Raw genomic sequence first — 21051 nt, forward strand, 5'->3', positions numbered from 1 at the left:
AAAACAAAAAAACAAAGCATTTGAATACTGGTTTGGAGGTCGATTACCTTGGCAATGGTCGAAGCTTTGAAGCATTTGGGTCAGCCCTAGTCGACTAAGACCAAAACGGCTGATTAGTCGACTTATAGACCTTACACTAAACAAAGCCCGTCGCAACTCTAACAAAACTCTCATGATTTTATTCCGACATTGGAAATGTGTGCGTAACAGTGAAATCGCTTGAAATGCTATTTGGTGTAAGGTTGGCATAAGAGGGGGCTGCTCTAGTAGACTTTATATTAACAATGATGTAGTGCTGCAACTAATGATTCTTTTTATTATCAGTTAATGTGTTGATCATTTTCTCAAATAATTAATTATTGTTTGGTTTGTAAAATGTCCAAACATAGTAAAAATAATGTCCATCACAATTTCCAAAAATTCAAATTGCTTGTTTTGTCTGACCAACAGTCCTAAACGCTGAAATATTTAGTTTAATATCATTGAAGACTAACACGGAGACAGCAGATGTTCACATTTGAGAAGCTGAATTTTGAGCACCTTTGCTTAAAATGTGACTTAAACGATTAAAAGATAATTAGTAATAGTTGCCGGTGAATTAATCGACTAATAGTCGCAGCTCTTATTAGGTGCAGCTTTTAATGTTTAGGAGCTGTACATGTAGAAAACAACTGACTGAATACAAGTTACATAATTGCTTTCCAAATCAAACTCAGTATAAACTAATGTGTGTATATAAAGACATTGACCAACTTCATGGATCAACAGTAAATGTTAGTTGCATAATCTGGGGGAAGGAGTGGGAGAGTGTAAGCAATTAATGCTCTTCAATAATGCGTTCTTCCAACAGTTCATTGGGTGTTTTTCTTGTTGAGTAGCTGCTCAGAAGAGTGAGGTGACAACTTTTTGTTCCATCATCGTTCGCAGGAAAGCGCATGCACAAAGAAAAGACTGATAAAGTTCCTGTTTTGCTTAAAGAGGGAAGTTAGTTCACACAATGAGAGCGCCGCTGCCTTCTCTGCTCTCAGAAGCATTTGCATCAAGGCCAGGAGATTAAACGTGTGGGTTGGGAACTGGAGAGAGTGTGTTGTCTCGCTTGGGGCCCCCGGTGCCAGAGTTCTAGCTTTCATCGCACTGGGTGAAAGATTTCTCCTGGACGTTTCACTCTCTCTGTGGCTACAGGTGGGTGGTTTGCAGGCTGTAGGTGGCAGCCACTGTGGATTTCATGCAAAAGTACAGAGGAGGTGGCTGTGGGCAAATTGTTTCACAATTGCCAATGTTCAATACTCTGCGCTGAGATGCTGAATCCCACACTCTGTAAACTCATTTGTGTAGTTAGATGGTATTTGGAGTGTTATGGTAATATTTAAAACCGTAGGTGTTTGTGTTTTTTTTTCTAATATAGATATTTATAATGTTTTTAGACTTCATTATAAAGAACCAATGGAGAGAGAGCATATCCAGTGGAATACTGTTGTATATTAGTTTACGAAAGGAAAATTATGTCTGATGTGTAGAGATGAAAAATGAATTAACAACGATTTGGATTATAGTAATTATTTGTCTTTTTTCAAGCAAAAATGCCAAACAGCTGCTGGTTCTTGGCAGCTTCTCAAATGTGAGAAAATGATGCTTTTCCTTGTCATATATGATAGTACGTTGAATATCTTTGGGTTTTGGACTGTTGGTCGGACAAAACTAGCTATTTGAAAACATCACATCGGGCGTTTTTCACTATTTTCAGACTTTTTTTAGACAAGATAAAAAACAATGATTAATCATATGTATTCAGCAGATGAATCAAAAATGAAATCCTCGTTATTTGCAGCCTTACTGACTTGCTTTTCTTCGCTGTTTGATGCTTATTTGCATCAGTGTGGAAGGCTTTCATTCAGGTGTAACACTGGTTTTATTCCTAGAAACACACTCTGACATCATTATGCAATGCAGGAATGTGGGTTAAGGTCACAGTGTCCTAAAACATAATTATTGAATACATTTTTTTCTTTACTTATTTGAAAACAGATATTTTCTCCTGTATCTTCTCTTTAAAGGCTCCATGTTCAGTGCAGTCCTGCTGGTGCTCGGCTGCCTGCTGCAGAGGAAACTAGTGACCACAGAGGGGCATCGTGGGACCAACCGCCATGTCTTCTATGCAGTGGAAATGGACGGAGGCATCGGAGCCGCCAAAGCTCTGGCCGAGCAGCACGGACTGGAGTTCATACAGCAGGTCAGTGCATGTTTAAAACCCCTGTTGTTGCCTCCACATATGGGCCTGGATTTTACATTTTCTAAATCCGGTTACTGAGTTTTTTTTTTTTTTTTTTTAAGAGCTGCCAAAGTGCTGACTTCTGTTTCCTATTTGAGGGATATCTGACTTTCATCAAATTACAACAGCGTTTCTGAATATTTCATATCTGATCAAAGACACATAGAGTAGGCCGTGACACACACACATAAAAAGACACATACATGCACCCAGAAAGGCACACATGTGCACATACACACACACACACACTTCTATCTAGCCAACCTTAGTTTACGCCTGTGAGGAACTCCTATATGTGGAATAGGCTTTGGAGATGATTGGGTCTTTACCTATTTGCCTGAGTTTTAATCTGTCATGCTGAAATCTTTCCATTTGTCAGAAGACTACATGTGATTTATCCACATCAATACTTTAAAGGTTACTTTGGTTGTTTGAGTCTGAAAGTGTGTCAGCTGCTCCCTCAAAAAAAACGTTCTCAACTGCAATAAAAAATAAGGACTCGTAGCGCGTCTTGGATAGGTGGAATACAGTAGTGTTTTTTTTGTAAGAGCGAGTTCAAAGAGCCTGTTCAAGGGCATAACACATTTTGAAATGAACTTCTTCTGATTCTCTTTTATGAAAGATTCACAGTCAGAAAGATTTAAAAGGTAAGAGCCCTTATGAATTGACATCCGTTCCTGCTGTGCTCTGTTACATTCAGGATTTTAAAAAGGGATTCTTTTATTTGATTTCTTCTTTTCAAGGAATCGACACAGATTTTTTAGGATAAAATGTACTATTTGGTTAAAAACATTGTGTAAACAATCCATCATGAAAATTTTAGATGGAAAAGCTTAAATACAGTGAGGATGATCCATAAAATGCATGAGATAGCTTATGGAGAGTTCCATTTTAAAGTAGAAGGGCACTCGAAGACTCGCAATATTAACCAAAGAGAAAAATATTTTGTGTATCCGCCTCGTGATTCGGGCCCATGCTCTGCATCCTTCCACCAAGTTTCATGTAAAACGGGCCAGTAGTTTTTCCGTAATCCTGCAGACAAACAAACAAACCAACAAACAAATTAGAAGGGCTCTCTTGAGAGACCAGACCTTTGCCAAGGCCATGCCCTATACTGCAATGTTAAGTGAAAAAAATGTTGTGTATTGTGATTCAGATGTGCTCCAAAATTGATTGGATTCTTCCTTGGCCCATGCTACACCCTTCCACCAAGTTTTATAAAAAAATCGGACCAGTAGTTTTTCCGTGATCCTGCTGACAAACTGACCAAACGAACCAAAATCATAACCTCCTTGGCGGAGGTGAGAAGTAAAGCAAACTAGTGGATATCTTGAATTTTTAGATATTATGTTTTTCATTTTCATTGCTCTGTTTATAATTGGTTATAGATAGAGCCCTACAGGTGAGAAATCTGAGAAAATCCCACATTACATCACAACTACAGTCTCAGAGAGTTCCCATAAAAGGTTTTAGTTGCACTTCATTTGTTTACTTTGTTCTTTGGTGACAGATGTGCTTTCCTCCGTTGATTTTGCTCACGGCTGACAATCAAAAAACTGTGATTTGAAGTTATTGATGAGTGATACTGGAGGTGTGTATGTCTTGGTGTGTTTTGACATTATTGATAAGAGTTAGAGGGAGTGTCCGCTGGCCTGGTGTGAGGCTGTGTGCGGCGCTGGCCCTGGGGAACGGGGACGCAAGCTCATTTTCAACCTTGGCCCCGCTGCCTCTGCTGCTGCCTCTACTGCTGCTGCTGCTGCTGCTGCTGCTGCTGCTGCTGCTGCTCTGCTGCTGCTGCTGCTGCTGCCTGGATCATGAATAAAACATCTCTTTGACCTTTATCAGGAGTGTATTGGACAGTCCACCCCCGTCTCTGTCTTCCTCTCTGCCTGTCTCCCTCTCATTGTCCCTCATGTATGCACACAAACACCTCTGCCTCTTCCTGCATTGTTTTCTGCTCTTTTATACACCACCGATAGCCCCTCCGATGCAGTGACCACTCGTAGTGACCCAAAACAAAAGCATTTACATGTATTTCTGCATATTACACATGGTGCTATATGCAACACATATTTGCAATAACTGTAGTTTTATATTCTGGTTTTACATTTGTGAAATGGTGCAACAATCCTGTAGCTTTGTAGAAATCAGTGAATGGATGCTGTGGTGGGATTCTGCAGTGATCCATTGTCAAGGATATATAGTGTGTTTGTGTGTTAATAAGGTGTCCAACCCAGCACCACCGTATCCTGAGGAGAGCCTCAAACAACCCCCAATCCCACGATCCCCCCAGGTCCAATCTGCTGACTGGTTTTTCTTTTACCTGTCTGTCGCCAGAGGCTGATGCTAAATGTCACTGACACCAAATCGCCTTTGTTAAGTCGAACCTATTGTAAATATAGTAATATCAAGAAGAAGCCGGCGCTTCACAATTTGCCGTGATATGTATATATATATTTTTAAAAACATTGAAGTGGAATGAGAAGTCTGACAAGCCCCTACGCCAGCTTGGGAGGATTGTGATGTCTGCTGGCATTCCAGCGGTAATGCCGCATGAGTGGAATGGGAATCAAATGTCTCCATGCTGGCACTCAACATATTGTTGGTCTCTTTGATTTAGTGTACAGCATCCAGGAAAATGTCATCTCGTCTCTCCTTTGTGCAGACTTGACATATCCATTTTGCAACTCTAAAATACAGAGGAAAAACAAAGCAAAATACCCCACGATGATGTCTTTATGCCACACGGACAGATTTACTGTGATGCATTGCAGTTGCTTTTTTTTGCAGGTGCTTCTTCGGTAGCAGACGCACTGAAGCCTTCCCTGTCAGTCCTTTATGATTTTTAAATGTGTCAAAGAGATGGAGTTTATCCATCCACATTTATCTTTCACTTGTCTTACAACTCGCTCATTTAGAAATGTTTAAAGACGGCTGATAGTTTGTCAACATTCCTGTTTAAATTGGAGGATAAATCGGCTCATTCCCGATGATGCGGAGAAATTGAAATAGAGAAACAAACACAACAAGCGCCGTGCGCCCGGGAAGCTTGTAATTATTACGGCCGTGTGACAGTACTGACGCGGATTCAAAGATTACTGTCAGACAATGGCGAGTCTCATCTCCAACCAAGGATGTGGTGGTTTTAATGCAATCATTACGAGCCAGAGAGAGAAAGAGATGCTCTGACTAGGCAGGTAATGGCAGCCATTACAGGTGCAGGGTTTCGCACACAATGACAAAGAAAAAAAAGAGAACCTGATCGCGATCTAAAATAGATGATTTTTCTGTTTCACTTTATGCCTGCACAGAACAGAACAGAACAGCACAGCGACTTGATATTACACGCTGATTAAAAAAAAAAAAAAAGTCTCAGCTCGCAGGCTTACTTACAATACAGCCGACCCAGTTTTAAGTTACATCACATGATACTGCATTGTTTACAGGTATTATTTCTTGCTTACTTAAGACTTTGCAAATCCGATTAGAGGCAGATTAGGTCTATGCGTTGCATTGTTTTTATTTTAGCTGAGATCACTGCTTTGAGAATTAAGTGCCTCTGTGTGTGTGTGTGTGTGCACAGGGTTTTGGTCTTGAACTCTGACACCAGGAAGTCCCTGGTCTCCAACCAATGGTGAAAGGCCTCCCAGATTCCCCTTCTCTCCAGTGAGGTGGAATACTGCTGGCAGATTACCATATCATTACCATATCATTAGCATAGCATTACGGCGGCACAGCTTGGCTCGCTGTCTGCGGACGTGCTATCAGCTCATCGAGAGATTCAATCCCCAATCCGCTCCACGCTCGCCTCCCCTCGCCTCCCCTCCCCTCCCCTCACCTCCCCTCCGCACCCCCTCCCGTCTCCTCCCTCTGTACTCGCGAGGTGTGTTTTCCATCTGAGCAAAGCAGATGTAATTGAGGTAGAGCACTGGATTTACCGGCTAAATGAAATCACACAAACGCCTCACGATCAGCTGTCGTACACATTCACAAAGCTTCTCCTCTGAAAGCTTGTAGCGCTGCACCCAATTCAGAATTTCTAATATCCTCTCAGAAATAGCCTCAGTCAGATGCTAAGCTATGTCAAGCCTTACTCTGGCTGGATTACTCCAGGCTGTTATGTTACGGACATGTGTGTGTGTGTGTGTGTGTGTTTGCGTGCATGTCTGGCAAAAAGCGAAAAAAAAAGAAGAAAAAAGGCCAACGTGCCACCATCTTCTCCCTCGCCCCTTCCTCTCCCTTTTCTGTACCGCAGGGCACCCAGGGGCGCGAAGAGGGACACCAATCCTCTAATGGTTGGAAGAGAGGGCCCATTCCATTAGTCAGGGGGCCGAGAGTTCACCGCTGCTCCTCGGCGCGAGGAGGGCGGAGAGAGCGAAATGGAGGCAGGTGTTGGCCGGGGGCAACACAGAGGGCAACACTGCACCAGCTGCATGCTGGGAAATGCAGCACTCCCCCCGCCCCCTCCCATCTCCACTCCATCTCTCCCTATTTCTATTTCCTCATGCAAGTACAGATGCACACACCTTGCACATATATAGCATGCACCACACACACACACACACACACACACACACACACGCACACACATGAACACACACACACACATTCACACTCTGACGTCCTCTCACCCGCTTTTGTCCCCAATTTTAATTCATTCCAGTAAGCTTTTTCTCCATTTTCCTTATCTCTTTCTCTCTCCATCACACACTCATTCACTCACGGCTATCTCCATCTCTTTCATTTTCGCTCTCTCTCTCTCTCTCTCTCTCTTTGCGTACTGCCCCCCCCCTCCTCCTCTCCCCTCACTCCATCCCCGCTCATGCCTCTCTCTCATTTGTAAATGGAGAGAGGAGTTGACTGAGGAATATGTGGAGAAGATGTGGTTTCCCTCCCAGGTGGGAAACTCTGGCGGGAGATGAAGGTAGAGAAGAAGTAGAAGAAGAAGAAGAAGAAGAAGAAGAAGGGGGTGAGGAGGAGGAGGAGAGCAGAAATTGTGCTACCACTCCCTCTCTTTCCCTTCCTCTCTCTCCCCGGGCTGAGATGATGTATGGCTGCAAAGGCCACATGTTGGCCGTGTGATGGATTAAAGCACTTTGTAGGAAAATTACTGAGAGCGCCTCAGCACACCCGAGTCTAGCCCTTAATAAAACTCTCTTCAATATTGAAATGGAGAGAGAGATAGGGAAAGAGAGAGAGAGAGAGAGATAAAGGAGATAAAGGAAGATGGTGGACGATTGCAGCGAGCGATTGTAGAAGCACATAAACACGCTCATACACAATACTCTTATAGGTGATATGCAATATTGGAAAATATTGTAAAATTGCACGTTGTATAGCTTTACTGTTGGTTTTACTACAAGTTGTTGTTTGGAGTGGGTTTATAAAAAGAGTTTAGAGAGAAATAAGTGAAAGTAAACCAGATTTTATGAAGTTGTTGGTTATTATAAGCTTTGCGGATGAACTTTTATGACATGTTTGTCAGTTACTGCTGCCGTCTTCTGCTTCAGTTTCAGTGATTTCCATTTTTTTACTCAAAGTACGACGCTGAGAAAGTTTTGAAGAAAACACAGAATCCAGTCCAAACCTGTGACAGTGGACTTCAGCTTTAATTTTCAAAAAGCAGATCACTGTAGATGTTTTTCATCCGGAAGGAGAGTTATTTTTCATGGTTCAATTAATTGTGAGTTTGTGAGGGAGTGGATTTTTATTTTTGGTAGCTCAACTTTTAACTGAGTGGGACTCATGAAGGACAGAAATAAGTGTAGCAGGCCTGTAGCAACTTGGACTTGGAATGTATTAACTTACGTGGGTGTAGAGTGCAGTGAGGCAAGGCAAGGCAAGGCAAGGCAGCTTTATTTGTATAGCACATTTCAACAACAGGGCAATTCAAAGTGCTTTACAGAAACATTCAAGAACATTGCGACAAAATGCAAAAGAACATTAAGAAATAATTAAAACAGTTATAAAAACATAAAAACATTAAAACATTAAAGATTAGAAAATAAAAACAAGCTAAAAATAAAAGCTAGGATAGAAGCTAAAATTGCATAAAACTCAAAAGAGTAAAAGTTATAGTGCAGTGTCAGAATAAAAGGCACCCGCAAACAGGAAAGTTTTAAGCTTTGTTTTAAAAGAAGTGAGAGTTGGAGCGGTCCTGCAGGTTTCTGGGAGCTTGTTCCAGATATTTGGTGCATAAAAACTGAATGCTGCTTCTGCATGTTTAGTTCTGACTCTGGGGACACTAAGCAGACCTGATCCAGATGACCTGAGAGGTCTGGATGGTTCATAACACAGCAGAAGATCAGAAATGTATTTTGGCCCTAAACCATTTAGTGCTTTGTAAACCAGCAGCAGTATTTTGAAATCAATTCTCTGAGAGACAGGCAGCCAGTGTAGAGACTTCAGAACTGGACTGATGTGATCCACTTTCTTGGTCTTAGTGAGGACTCTAGCAGCAACGAGCAGCAGTGAGTCTGTTTATATAACTAGTGCAGTGCCCTGTTCGGGCGGGCCGAATGCTCGGCCTGTGGTTTTGCTGCTTGCAGTTTCCTCGAGAACCGCTCGTAAACAACTTCACACTGGACACTGCGCTTCCCTGGGTCCTGAGCAATACACCTACCATGACGTATTGCGTCACACACTCAAGTCACGGCTCCTCAGAAACACCGGTGAAATACACTCTGATTCACGGGAAAAGACACACCAAGTCCAGCTGCTCATGGTCATAAACGCTGATGAAAAAACACTCAGTGGATGTATTAATTTCCAAATGGGCATATTAGTCACTTGCTTTGACATAACCACCGCGGTTATAATGTAGAGCATGGATGTAATGAGTGGAGGTATTTTGCCGGCAGTTATGTCATTATTTAGTATGACAAAAACGTACACAATTTGAGTTGCAATGGCAGAGTTATTCCCGTAGACTATCTGCTCATGCTCGTTGACTCCAGGGAAGTGAAGAAGAGTTCAGTATATACAGCATCCAGGTGTTAGTATATCCAACATCCAGCTGCGACAAATGGTACAGGTTAAAACCTGTAGGATCAACCTACTGCTCATGTTTCTTGCCCCGTTGAGCTTCTTTTTAGGGATGTTGCCACATTCCCAAATATTTGCAATTAACTTAGTGAGTACTTTGTTTTTTTTTACCGATAGAAATGATGACCACAACTACATAAATAAGATCCAAGTTGTAATAAATTGTAATTCGTATGTATGATTTACACCAAATAACTCAACACCCAATCCTAAACTACTGTGTCTTCAACAACCCATCAGTCCCTATATTTGTCACTTTACGATGGACTGTAGAACCCTTTACGCCTCTTCCCATCTCCTGCATTTCCTGCCAATACTGTAACCAACAAGGCTTAACTGCTCACCCCATTTAGCCCCCTAGCATCCCCCTCTATCACCCAGCCCTCCTCCTATCTCTCCTTTCTGCTTCTCCATATTTGGGGCTGTGGAGGCCACAGCCCCTGTAGGGCTGTTAGTATACACACCAGCTGCTGTTTTCTCCATAGGGTGGGCCGCCTCACGTGGCTCTCACACACTGCTTCAATGACTCTTGATGTCTGTGTTTGTTTTTGTTTATCCTTCATGTTTTTTTCCCATCCATGCCTCCCTCCATCTCTGTTGCTCTCTCCTCTTTCTGTCTGGCTGTTGGAGGCCGTCAGCAGCAGCGGGGCATGTATCCTGTGGATGCTTCAGCACTGAGATGACTCAAAGTCCAGCTCTGCTGAACTGCCATCAGATGCTGTAGTATTAATCAGGCTTCTTGTGGTATTTGCTTTTTGAAGGCTACTACAGAGATACACTGTTTATATGTTTTGGACTGAGCTTGATGGAAGCTCATAGTTTGTGCCAACATGTGGTGTTTTTAGTTACAGTTGCCTATAAATTATTTTATATTTGGGATATTGGTAAAACAGACTACTTGTTAACAATGACTGGCTCAGCGCTGTTGTAGTGTTAGTCCTTGTGTTTCTCAGAGTTTACACATTGCCCATAAACCCTGCTGCTTCAATGAATAGTAAGATCTATAAAAATAGAACATATATAATAAAATAGAATAACAATTAAGTTAGGCCTATAGACTACCATAAATAAATAAATAAATTAATCAATTAATGAGTTAATTGATGAATTAATAATGGATATTATAATACGTTGTATTGGCTACAAAGGGATGTAATGAGTGAAGGTGGCAGGTGACAGAAAAATAGCTGGTATAAGTGGGAAATTTATGTTTATGTGATGGGTTTGTATGCTTGCATATATGTACAAAAATAGAATAAAATAATAAAATAAAATAAAAACAATAAAAAAGATAAACACATAATAATAATAATAATAATATACTACTATTAATAATATTAATAATACTAATTATTATTATATTAATAATGATAATATTATAATAGCATTAATACAAATAATAATCATAATTTCAGTTCAATTTAGGAAAATGACATAAAACCTTTTTTTTCCATTTTTATTTATTTGTGTATTTATTTGACCATTTAGGGGAAGCGAATCAACCATTAAACACAGCACTGACATGTTATTATCATCTTATAAGGTTGTTATAGTGAACATATCAGACAGTGAGCAGAATTAGCATTTATCTGGAGTGGCGTATTTGTCCATTGGACAGATGTTAGTCCAATATTCACTCTCCTTTTAGCTCTTTTTTTGGTCTCCACCATCTCTGGAGATACATTTTCTGTCTCTATTAAATGCTCCACTATGTTCACCAGCTAGTTGCTAACCTGGTCTGTCTGGCATTCAGTGTAGGGCAGGTAGCTTTCCCTTTGATATTGCAAAGTGAAGTTCAGTAAGAAGTTCAGAAGAAAATCACATTGTAATCAGTTTTGACTCTGCTAACTTGTGATGGGCATTTGTCAGTCATTCTGGCAACATATGAAGTAAACGATTCATTATTTACTTAAAAAAAAATAAAAAAGATGAACCTTTTGTGTCTAAATACATCAGTGCCTTGCCTTAGTAAAGATGATTTAAAAAGGTAAAAGGAGCTTTTAACAATTCTCATGGATCATCACAACGCTTCACATCAAGTCCCGTTTTGTATCTCTTTTAGCAAATAAAAAAAGAATTTAACAGAAAGTAAAAGGACACAAACGCATAAGAAATAAACAAAATTGAAAAAAAAAAACAGACATTAAGGAACAAAAGACAAGGAGTAGATCACAATACCTGCGGCTCTTGTTGAGCTTGTGTGATTCACGGTGCCTTAAATCTGCTTTTTTCTTCAAGTGAGTTGTTTTGAATTGTGATGGGTCTCTCAATCATACGCTATGATAATCTGATTCGACACTTGAAGAGGAAGCAAAGGGATTTCTTATCCGTCCATAGGAATCAATAACAAACGGGTGAAGAAAAATGTGGCGTAACAAAACTAAATCTAGAGAGATCACTGCTGCATTGACTACACATAACAAAAATACTACCTAGGGAAGTATTAGTGTACTATGAAATCATTTGGCAACCATTTTTATCAAAAGGCTTCTGTGATGAGCTTTTACAGTTAAATGAACATCAGACACTTTGCCTCAATAATTTGTCAATCCAGTTTCATGACATTTTTTTTCTTCCAAATCAACTTATGATTGTTGAAATCTTTTCATTGTGCTTCAATGGCAAACAAAAAATTGGGCAATTTCCAGAGTTTAATTAGAGCTTTTAGTGTCCTTAGTTCGTCAAGTGTCGCAGCTGGAGGAGAAACCAGCAGAGCAGCTCAAGGTTCACTGTTTTTTATAGGGACTTTAGCGACGGTAGATTTAGTATTTCTGTATTTCCTGTCTCGATTTATAATACTGTATCTTTTGGTGATTACTGTTCGTGTTTGAAGAGCATGTTGTGTTCTGTTAACCTTTAGCTCTGCTCAACAACCGGGTACCCAGTAAAGCGTACAGTACGCCTCAATGATTTCTTTATTTTACTGTAGTGTTGCTGCTCTTGTTCCTGAGGCTGCACATTAGGTAGATGCTTAAACAAAATAAAAGCCCACTACGGGATAATTAAAATTCCGTTCTCTAATTGATTGATCTATTATTCTTCTTTGTCTTCACTCTTGACTTCCAACTCGCATAATTGCAAGTGATTTTTGGTCGGGGTCCAATATCCTTTAGTCCAATATTTACTCCTTATGGGAGCTTTTTTTATCAGTTGTTCCTCCCAGTAATAGTAGCCAGATCTGCAGCTGATCCAAATCGTAGTTGATTTATTTTTTGTTTCTTTATCATACTATACTGTGTGCAGCATATTAAATGAGACTATACCTCCCAGTTGTGTGAAGGAACTTTGGAAAAGTCCACGCAGACTTTTCCTTTGGCTTATTTTAATTAATACACAGGCAGTTCTTGCACGTAAAGTACCTTATCTGAAGTTAGAGCATGTCATGGTTATCATTCTGTGAATACAGTTAATAGTTTAATTAGTGGTTAGCAGGGTTGCCTTTACAGCGACAGTGTCCTGTGTTTGAATACACTGGCTGCTATGTATGTTCTCCTCATGTCTGTAGCTTTCCACCTACAATCCTAAGCAAGCAGGTCAGGTTATTTAGAGACTCTAATCACACATAAACGCAACTAGTACATTATGTTAATGCAATTAGTACATTGTTTGCCTGCAATATTTTTTGGATTACAAATACAGAAGAGCGACGAGGTGAGAATTACAGTTTTATACACCTACTTTTACACTTCATCTTGCACATGAACCCGAATAAACCTCTGCAAACGTGCTTGATGTGAATAGATTCAAAAGCGAACCATGTTAGTCCTCTTTCCGTTCAGTTACACAGGAATCCTAAAAAGCTTAAACTTTCAATCTGCATAGGACATGGAAAAAACTCTGCAAATTATATTATTTTCAGACCCTAATGAAGACTATAGAGTCGATACGCTTTGGTCAGTTAGATTGCCAATATGCTCAAAGAATAAACTTATATTATCATTTCACCTGAAGATAAAGTGTCTGGGTTTTTTTTCCGTCGTTGTCTGCTCTACTTAATATTAAGCAAGAGTTCCTGGATTCTGTTTTTTGTACTTTCACCTGACCCACTAAAGAGCAGCTCTCGGATCAGCCATCAGAGCCACGCAGCGCTTCCTCCTTCTATTGTGAACTACAAATTCTATATAGATTTCTTCTTGTGCTAGTGTCTAGAATTGCATTGTGGGACATTTTCAGCACTCTTTTCTTTCTGCTATTGTTTTTTCTTTTGTTCCGTTCATCAGTGCTCCTGTGGTCTGTGGGTGAACGGAGAGATTCATTAAGCTTTAAGCTACCATTCTTTATGTGACAGATTTTTGATGATCCAGTCTTTTATTTAATCCCTAAAAGTTTTCTCCATTTTAACTTGCTATTTCCTTAACATACACTAAATATCTATTTGCAACAGTGTTCTTTATCGAGATAAGAGCCAACTAATACAAGTAAGACGAGTTGTTAATGATGGTGCCGTATATTAAAACTTGTGAAATGACACTTAAACATGACAATCTTTGATTGAATTTACACTTCAGATGGCAGTAAATTGATATTCATGCATCATTAACATCTGTCAGTACCCAGGGTTTTTGATTTCCAGCAGCAACATAGTCGAGCCCACATATTATCCCTTTGAAATCTTTGCAGCACTCTCCTTACAGCAGCAGTACTGTTATGCTAATCCCCTCTTCATCAGTGCCTCGGACTAAGGTCATTCGTTGGAGAGATTCAGTTAAGCAATCAAGACCTCGAGAAGAGCATTTTCAATAGTCCTGTCTGTCAGCTTATACCTCTGTCTGGAGTTTGAAGGTCTAGTTGAATTGAGGTGTTGTCCTCAGTCCGAGGAGAGGGCGACAGGTCAGGGTGCTGTGTCTCTACATCTACGGTGTTAGTGTCACACATTCAATCTCCACATCTTGCTTTAGAAAAAACTCAGAAGGACTTTCCAGTAGTTACTGTTTCCACGACCTTAGGTCATTGCGTTTCACCCAACGATAAATGGGTAACATGTGGGTGTTTAGTCTGAGGCGCCATTTATCAGATTTTAATGAATTTCAGAACAAAGTTCTGCAAACACAAACGGATTAGTCTTTGCTGTGAAAAAGACCCATGTGGCTCTTTATAAAGCTCTTTCCATTTTTACTTGTATAACCATAACCTGTCACATATCTATCTAGATCTGTAACACCCATTTACCTCCACACAGATTGTCTGCCATGTTGAATTTTCAATACTTTTCATTCAATCGAATGATTCAAACATATTTTGATGTCCCTCCTCCAAAAAGTGTTTTATTTTATTTTTTATACTCCATACAATTTCTTAAAAACATGTCTTATTTGACATAATCTGCCATTATTCGTGAATGCATCACAAACCATATCTGGGTGACGCATGCACATAACTCCAGCTGATCTTACTCTTACAGTTGGCACCATGACGGCATGATACATTTAAATGTCTATAATTTAGTGGTCACAAGTCTGTTAAAGGATGAATTATGCAAAGTTTCACGTCAGTCAATCCCCTAATAATCTCAGACAGGATTTAAATGTTCTAAAACACACACAAAACACTTCACAGTATAGCATGGCTTTCAATCAGTGGGCAACCCCCCCCAGGTCTGAGAAGTGAAGCCAACGCAGAAGTGCCTTAAACTTGAGTTTATGGTCTCAATCGCTAGTTTGTCTTCTTCAATACAGCATGATGTTCATTTAGTAAATTATGGTCCCATTTTAGAGTCAAATAGACCATAAAGCAGGGGATGCTTCAGGGCGTGGCTCCCTTGTGTTTGTCCATTGTCCAGTCTGGGAGTTTTACTTGTTTTTCGTCTTAGAACTTTAACCCATTCACTGTGTGCTTTCAGTTCATGAAAGTTAATTATAACCTTTAGGTATAGCCAAAATATTTCTTATTCAACGGTCGGTTGTGCTTAGCTCCACCCTCTGTGTCACTTTTGGTTTCAAAAAACCAAGATGACGACAGCCAAAACCAAGATGGCGACAGCCGAAACCAAGATGGCGACAGCCAAAATGCCAAACTCAAGGCTTCAAAACGACAGTCCACAAACCAATGGGTGACGTCACGGTGACTACAACCACTGCTTTTACGGTCTGTGGTTTTCGATCAATAACCAATATTTGTAGTAGACTACGGTAGTAGCCTGTAGGATCCAGTATCTACACCGTTAATGGATCCACTACATTAAATATTCACTTCTGACTGCAGCCGGCTAGGACATCCCAATTCACGTCAAGCTTACTTAGTTCATCGTGCAATGACTCAAGCATACAGTAGTATCTATCTGTGTGCGTGTGTGTATGTGTGTGTTTGAAAACTCTCATGATTAGTGTTCTCAGTGACTGGCTGGCTGATGGGGTTGATTTGTCCGACAGTGCTGTGTGTCAGGCAGGCTCAGCGTCCACACTGGAGAACATGAGTGAAGGAGCGGATAATTGATAGTGACAAGGCGCTCCCAGCCTTAATTGCTGCTGGTGAATTAGATTACCTTTTCAAAGTGCCTTCATTAGCAGAGGGAGAGCCATACCAATGGTCCCCTGATTGGCCTCATATTGTTTTGCTGTGAACCTGCTCTGGCAGGGCACACGGATGTGCGCGTATGTTTGTGTGTGTGTGTGTGTGTGTGTGTGTTTGTGTTTGTTTTGGATTGAAATTGCTCACTAATTTCCATGTACAGCTGTAGTTTGACTGTGTGTACATGAGTGTACGTTATGCACATCCAGTGTCAATAATGTCAAGTTGTCAAAGTGACACACTGAACAGGAAGTGTTGCTCTGTTTTTTGATGGGCCGCTGACTGCTTTGACAATTTTAAAGGGTAGGTTTACTCACACATATGAGAAAAAACAGCCGTAGTAGTGTCATTTTGTTTGATTCAACAGCAATGTGTCTTTCATAAAAAATTCTGGAAGTTAGCCGAATGTCCACATAAGACAGAGTACAAATAAGAGTGATGTTTTGACGATTTATACACAGTAACGTAATGTTGTATACAGCTACTGTTTATTCTGTCATGTGAGTGTAAAATAGTAATTGATGCACATTAAAATGCTCCCTCTCAAGTCCCTTTCCCACCTGCACCTTAAAGGTCCCATATTGTAAAAAGTGAGATTTTCATGTCTTTTATATTATAAAGCAGGTTTAAGTGCTATATAAATACTGTTAAACTATCAAAGCGCTCAATATACAGAGAAATACACACAGCCCGTATTCAGAAATTGTGCGTTTGAAACAAGCTGTTTGGATTTCTGTACATTTGTGATGTCACAAATATACAATATATAGACCATTACACTGTTTTAAACGTAAACACTCTAAATGTGTCCCAGTTTATTTCTTGTTGCAGTGGATGTAAATAACATCAGCTGACAGGAAGTAAACATGGACCCAAGCTGTTTCCTAGCAACACAATTCCGTTGAAATGCACTAAAATGGAGCGTTTCAGACAGAGGGTAAATACAAGCATATTCAGGCAGACAGTTAGAGGAAAATAAAGTTTTTTTTAACATTACAGCATGTAAACATGTTCTAGTAGAAACACAAAATACAAGTATGAACCTGAAAATGAGCACGATATGGGACCTTTAATCTGTAAATCCAGAGCAATTCTCTATGTCATAGTCATATGGATGGAGTAGCTGTATATTGATTTTCCGTGTAACACACTGAGGACACTCAAGAGATTTCCGAAAAATCTTCGAACCACAGCTGTAGTGGGAGTCAAATTCCCAGATAGTGTACACAAAATGTAAAGACATTTTCACATAATAGCTTTCTTTTAAGAAAGTCAGAAGGAAAATGTTTCTTGTTTTGACACCAATACCACCATCATACTTCTGAGGATGCCCTCGAGTCAGCAACCGAACAGCAACACATTGTATGATAATGTTGTTTTCTTAGTTACTAGCTTTAAATAAAAATAAAAAAGAAGCTTTGTTTATATGATTGCACTGCCTGGAACAACTTTTTCTACAGAGGAAAAAAAGTCCCTATAGAAACTGTTGACGTGAGATCTGAAAACCTACAGAAAGTGCAGTTAAAGGCAGGAGACAGAAAGATGCGGCTGAGCAGGTGGAGCGAGTCGCATGGTTGCTTTGGATAAAAGAGCTATATAATTGCGGCCCATTTGCCATCACTTAAAGAGCTTGGCTAAAGAAAAACTCTACAGTCAGCAAGGGGATTGAACTAGAACTGTACATCGGCCTAAAATTGACACCTGATGCTGGTGTGCACCTTGGTAGTTAAGAAAAGGCCTGACTGGTGCTGCCAAATATGAGATATAAACACATCCTGAGAACCCAAGTTCTGTTTTGGCTGTAATTCATCCATTACTGGCCATTAGCTTGCCAGGCTACTTACTTACAACACATGAGATAGACAGAGAAATAAAGGAACATTTCTTAATAAATTAGAAAATAACCGTACTTGAACCTGACTTTGGAACTTTACTGTAGATCTAACTACTATAAGTAGACATTTTGTGCTGAAAACAACAACCATTAGGCAACTGGTGAAGTCAAGGATGTGGCTAGAACTTTCTGTTGGAGGCAACTTTCCTCCAGGTGTGGACAGGAGAGGGAGAGAGAGAGAGAGAGAGAGAGAGAGCACCCAGCATAGCTCCCTATCTGCTCACAGCCACAGGATCAGAACCATGGAGAGCGCCACAGAGCGCAGTGCCAGTATTCTGTTGGTTACCCAGAGTAACACGGACACACTGTTTCTAGAGAGACATAATGCTGTTGAGTTAAGATAGAACAAATTTCAATGCGTGGTCACTGCAAATGAAATTCCCTTAACCTCTGTTGTATTGATGTGAAGGTAGAAATCTCAGAGACAGATATCTCAAAACCTGGACAAATATAGCACCACAACTATCTGCATTGCTAAATACCACCGAAGGTCAGTGGGAAAAATACTAATATTACTTTACTTATATTTGTACCATCTTGTGTAGTTTTCAAATGTACAGTTTAATTTGAATGTCTCATCGTGTTTTCAGTAGCGATGCATGGTGGGCAAATACTGACTTTTTGAACCGATTGGATATTGGCCATGAAGTGACTGATCCACAATAATTAGAGTGTCTTTGTCAATGTCGTGACATTTATGTCGCTGCTTTCAGTTACAGTGTAAAGGTATTAAGTCACAGGAGGCTCAAATTCAGTTTTTAGTGCCAAAATCAAACCTCATATTACCTTTAATAAAAAAATGATTCCAACGAGTTCCATTCCATTTTAAATTTGGTAAAAAGAGAGCTCTGGTATCTGACCAGTACTCCGTATTGGCAGATACCCTTGAGTTGAGGTATCTGAATTGGTTTTGGTAAAAGGTGGATCTCTACTCGAAGATACATCCATCCATCCAAAGTCCTATTCTTGTCCTGCCACCATACTCAGTCATGTAGTTTTTACAGTTTAGGTTTTTAGGGGATTTCTACTGTAAATTAATATCAAAGTGCTCCTTGATTGATTCCAAGAGGGAATTTGTTTTTTTCTCTCGTTTTTCCCCGATTGAGATCAAAGGTCAAGGTTAGTCACAGCACCCATGGGGGGCAGCAAGGGGAGGATCTTGGTTATTATAAAGGTTTGCAACCCTAGTTCTCCAGTCGAAGAAAAGGTTCTATGATCCTGCTGCCAGTACAAACAAGACTCGCTCAAACCGAGTATGGCCTGACCGTATCTGGTCAGTATGTGAATTTGTGGCTAAATTGTTACACAAATAGTCAGTGGTCATGTCTGTCATGTTTTGTGAACAGTTTTTTCCACTTATATCCTAATGTTTGATTGAAACTTATAATGAAGCAAATGGCATTCAGTAATAGTAAATGGTAACATTTACTAGTCAGTATATTATAGGCTACATTTTATACAAGGTGAAAAGGTACGAGCATGACATACAGTGTGCAAGGTTAAAAGTATTTCATTGTTTTTATCTAAGCATGTGTATCAAAAGCATTCATCATATAAGTGGTGTGTAACAATATATAGTTACATACTTCGCGAAAATTGATCAGCGTTGAGATATTCCCGCTGTCATCACTGACGTTGTTGCTGCCGTATTTATTCCTAGATGGAGTGTTAATGGAGCAGCTGCATAGCCTGGCACTGATCGATCCGAACTCCATTCAGAAAACAAGCATTTTAAAAGTTCTTTGCTTGTCGTCTTGCGGACAGACCTGACAAAGCATGAATTCAGACTTTTTACTAATCAGCATCATTATGTAGTTATTTCGGCACACTTTTGATCCGTTTATTGTATTATTATTATTAGTAGTACTAGTATTATTTGGGGTTCATATCGCAGTAGCGACGTGTGTCTTGTTCCCCAGAAAACGTAAACACAGAACTGATCTCCGCCTTTTCATTTTGAAAAAGCAACGACCAATGAGGAAACGCCAACAGTTGGCCGAACAATCCTGAATCTTCATCACTCAGTCAGTCAGTCAGTGACAGACTTTTGCGTTTGTAGGGCTGGCCCTCTGCGGTCATGTCCACAGAGCCCTCTGTGATTCAGCCCAAACAAATAAACACCCTAAAAGCTAAGGGAAGAGAGAGAAGGGATTTTGCAGAAAGCACGCAGTGAGAGGAGTTATCATGCCATGCAGAGACGGCGACATGAGCGTCTTCTTTAAAAAAAAAAACAACACACACTTTCTGTCCAAACCCAAAAGTCCAAAACCTAAAGTCTGCCCTCTCTTCATCCCCTGCAGCACCAGTTTCAGCTCCATCCATCCTTCCTCATCCCATTTCCATATCTGTCTCCAGTCACTGCTCCATCACCAGCCCCCAAGTATTCCCCCTCCCCATCCCCATCCCCAAAAACCCAATGGCATCCCCATCCCCATCCCTGTCACGGGCTTCATCCCTCCTGCCCCAGCCAGCCTGCAGCTCCCCTGCTGAGTTAAATGGAGTGTGCCGGCGTCAGGGGAGTCGCGTGTGCTCAGTTCAGCTCAGCTCAGCTGGGCTGCCAGCGTTATAAACTTACTGTGTGATTATTGTCAGAGCGAGACTCCTCCACCCAGGAGGTCTGCGCTGATGGGTACTATGTCACCGGGTACAGCCAGCCATGGAGGGTGGGATGAGAGAGCAAAGGAGGGATATAGAAAACCAGGGTGAGAAAAGGACACGCAGGGAAGGAGGAGAAATACTGTTGGTGTGGTGGGTGTGATGGAGGACAGGGATCGAGGGAGAAAGGATAGAAAAAAGATGGAGGAAAGGGAACAAGCGGGAGGGCACAGAATCATCAAAGGAAGGAAAAAACCAAGCTGAGCAAGGAGAGACTGATGTATACCTATCTCAGCAGACAAAGACAAGGGAAGACACACAGAGAGTGATATAAAGAGAAGAATAATGTGCCGGGAGAAGAAAGAGAGGCAGCAGGGAAATCAGCAGAGGGGAGAGAAAGAGGGAGAGACGGGGAGGGTGGGGAGAAAAAGAAAGGCAAAGAGAGAAATTAGAGAGAAAATTTTCAAGCGAGTGATGTGTGCTGTGATTGTTTTTTTCTCCTCTCTCTCTCTCTCTTTCTCTCTCTCTCTCTCTCTGTCTCGATCTAAACGGTCGGGATGTGGCCTGTATCTGCCGGCAAGAAGGAACTCAATTTGGGACAATTTACTCTGCAGTCTCAGCCCTGATGCACCTCAGGGACAGAGAATAGAGAGAATGAATGTGAAGGGAGATAGAATCAGCAAGCCACACACACACACACACACACACACACACACACACACACACACGCACATCCACACAC

At 40.7% G+C, this 21051-nt stretch overlaps 1 protein-coding gene across 1 annotated transcript in view; it reads left to right on the top strand.

Moving 5' to 3' along the window:
• Positions 1-21051, top strand: part of LOC119496990 (furin-like protease kpc-1) — a 204572-nt gene that overhangs the window by 5193 nt on the left and 178328 nt on the right. Inside the window, 1 exon segment of the mRNA XM_037784701.1 lies at positions 2055-2230. Coding sequence (XP_037640629.1) covers positions 2055-2230 — 176 coding nt within the window.

This window comes from Sebastes umbrosus, chromosome 11 (genome assembly GCF_015220745.1).
Source record: "Sebastes umbrosus isolate fSebUmb1 chromosome 11, fSebUmb1.pri, whole genome shotgun sequence".
Taxonomy (NCBI): Eukaryota; Metazoa; Chordata; class Actinopteri; order Perciformes; family Sebastidae; genus Sebastes; species Sebastes umbrosus.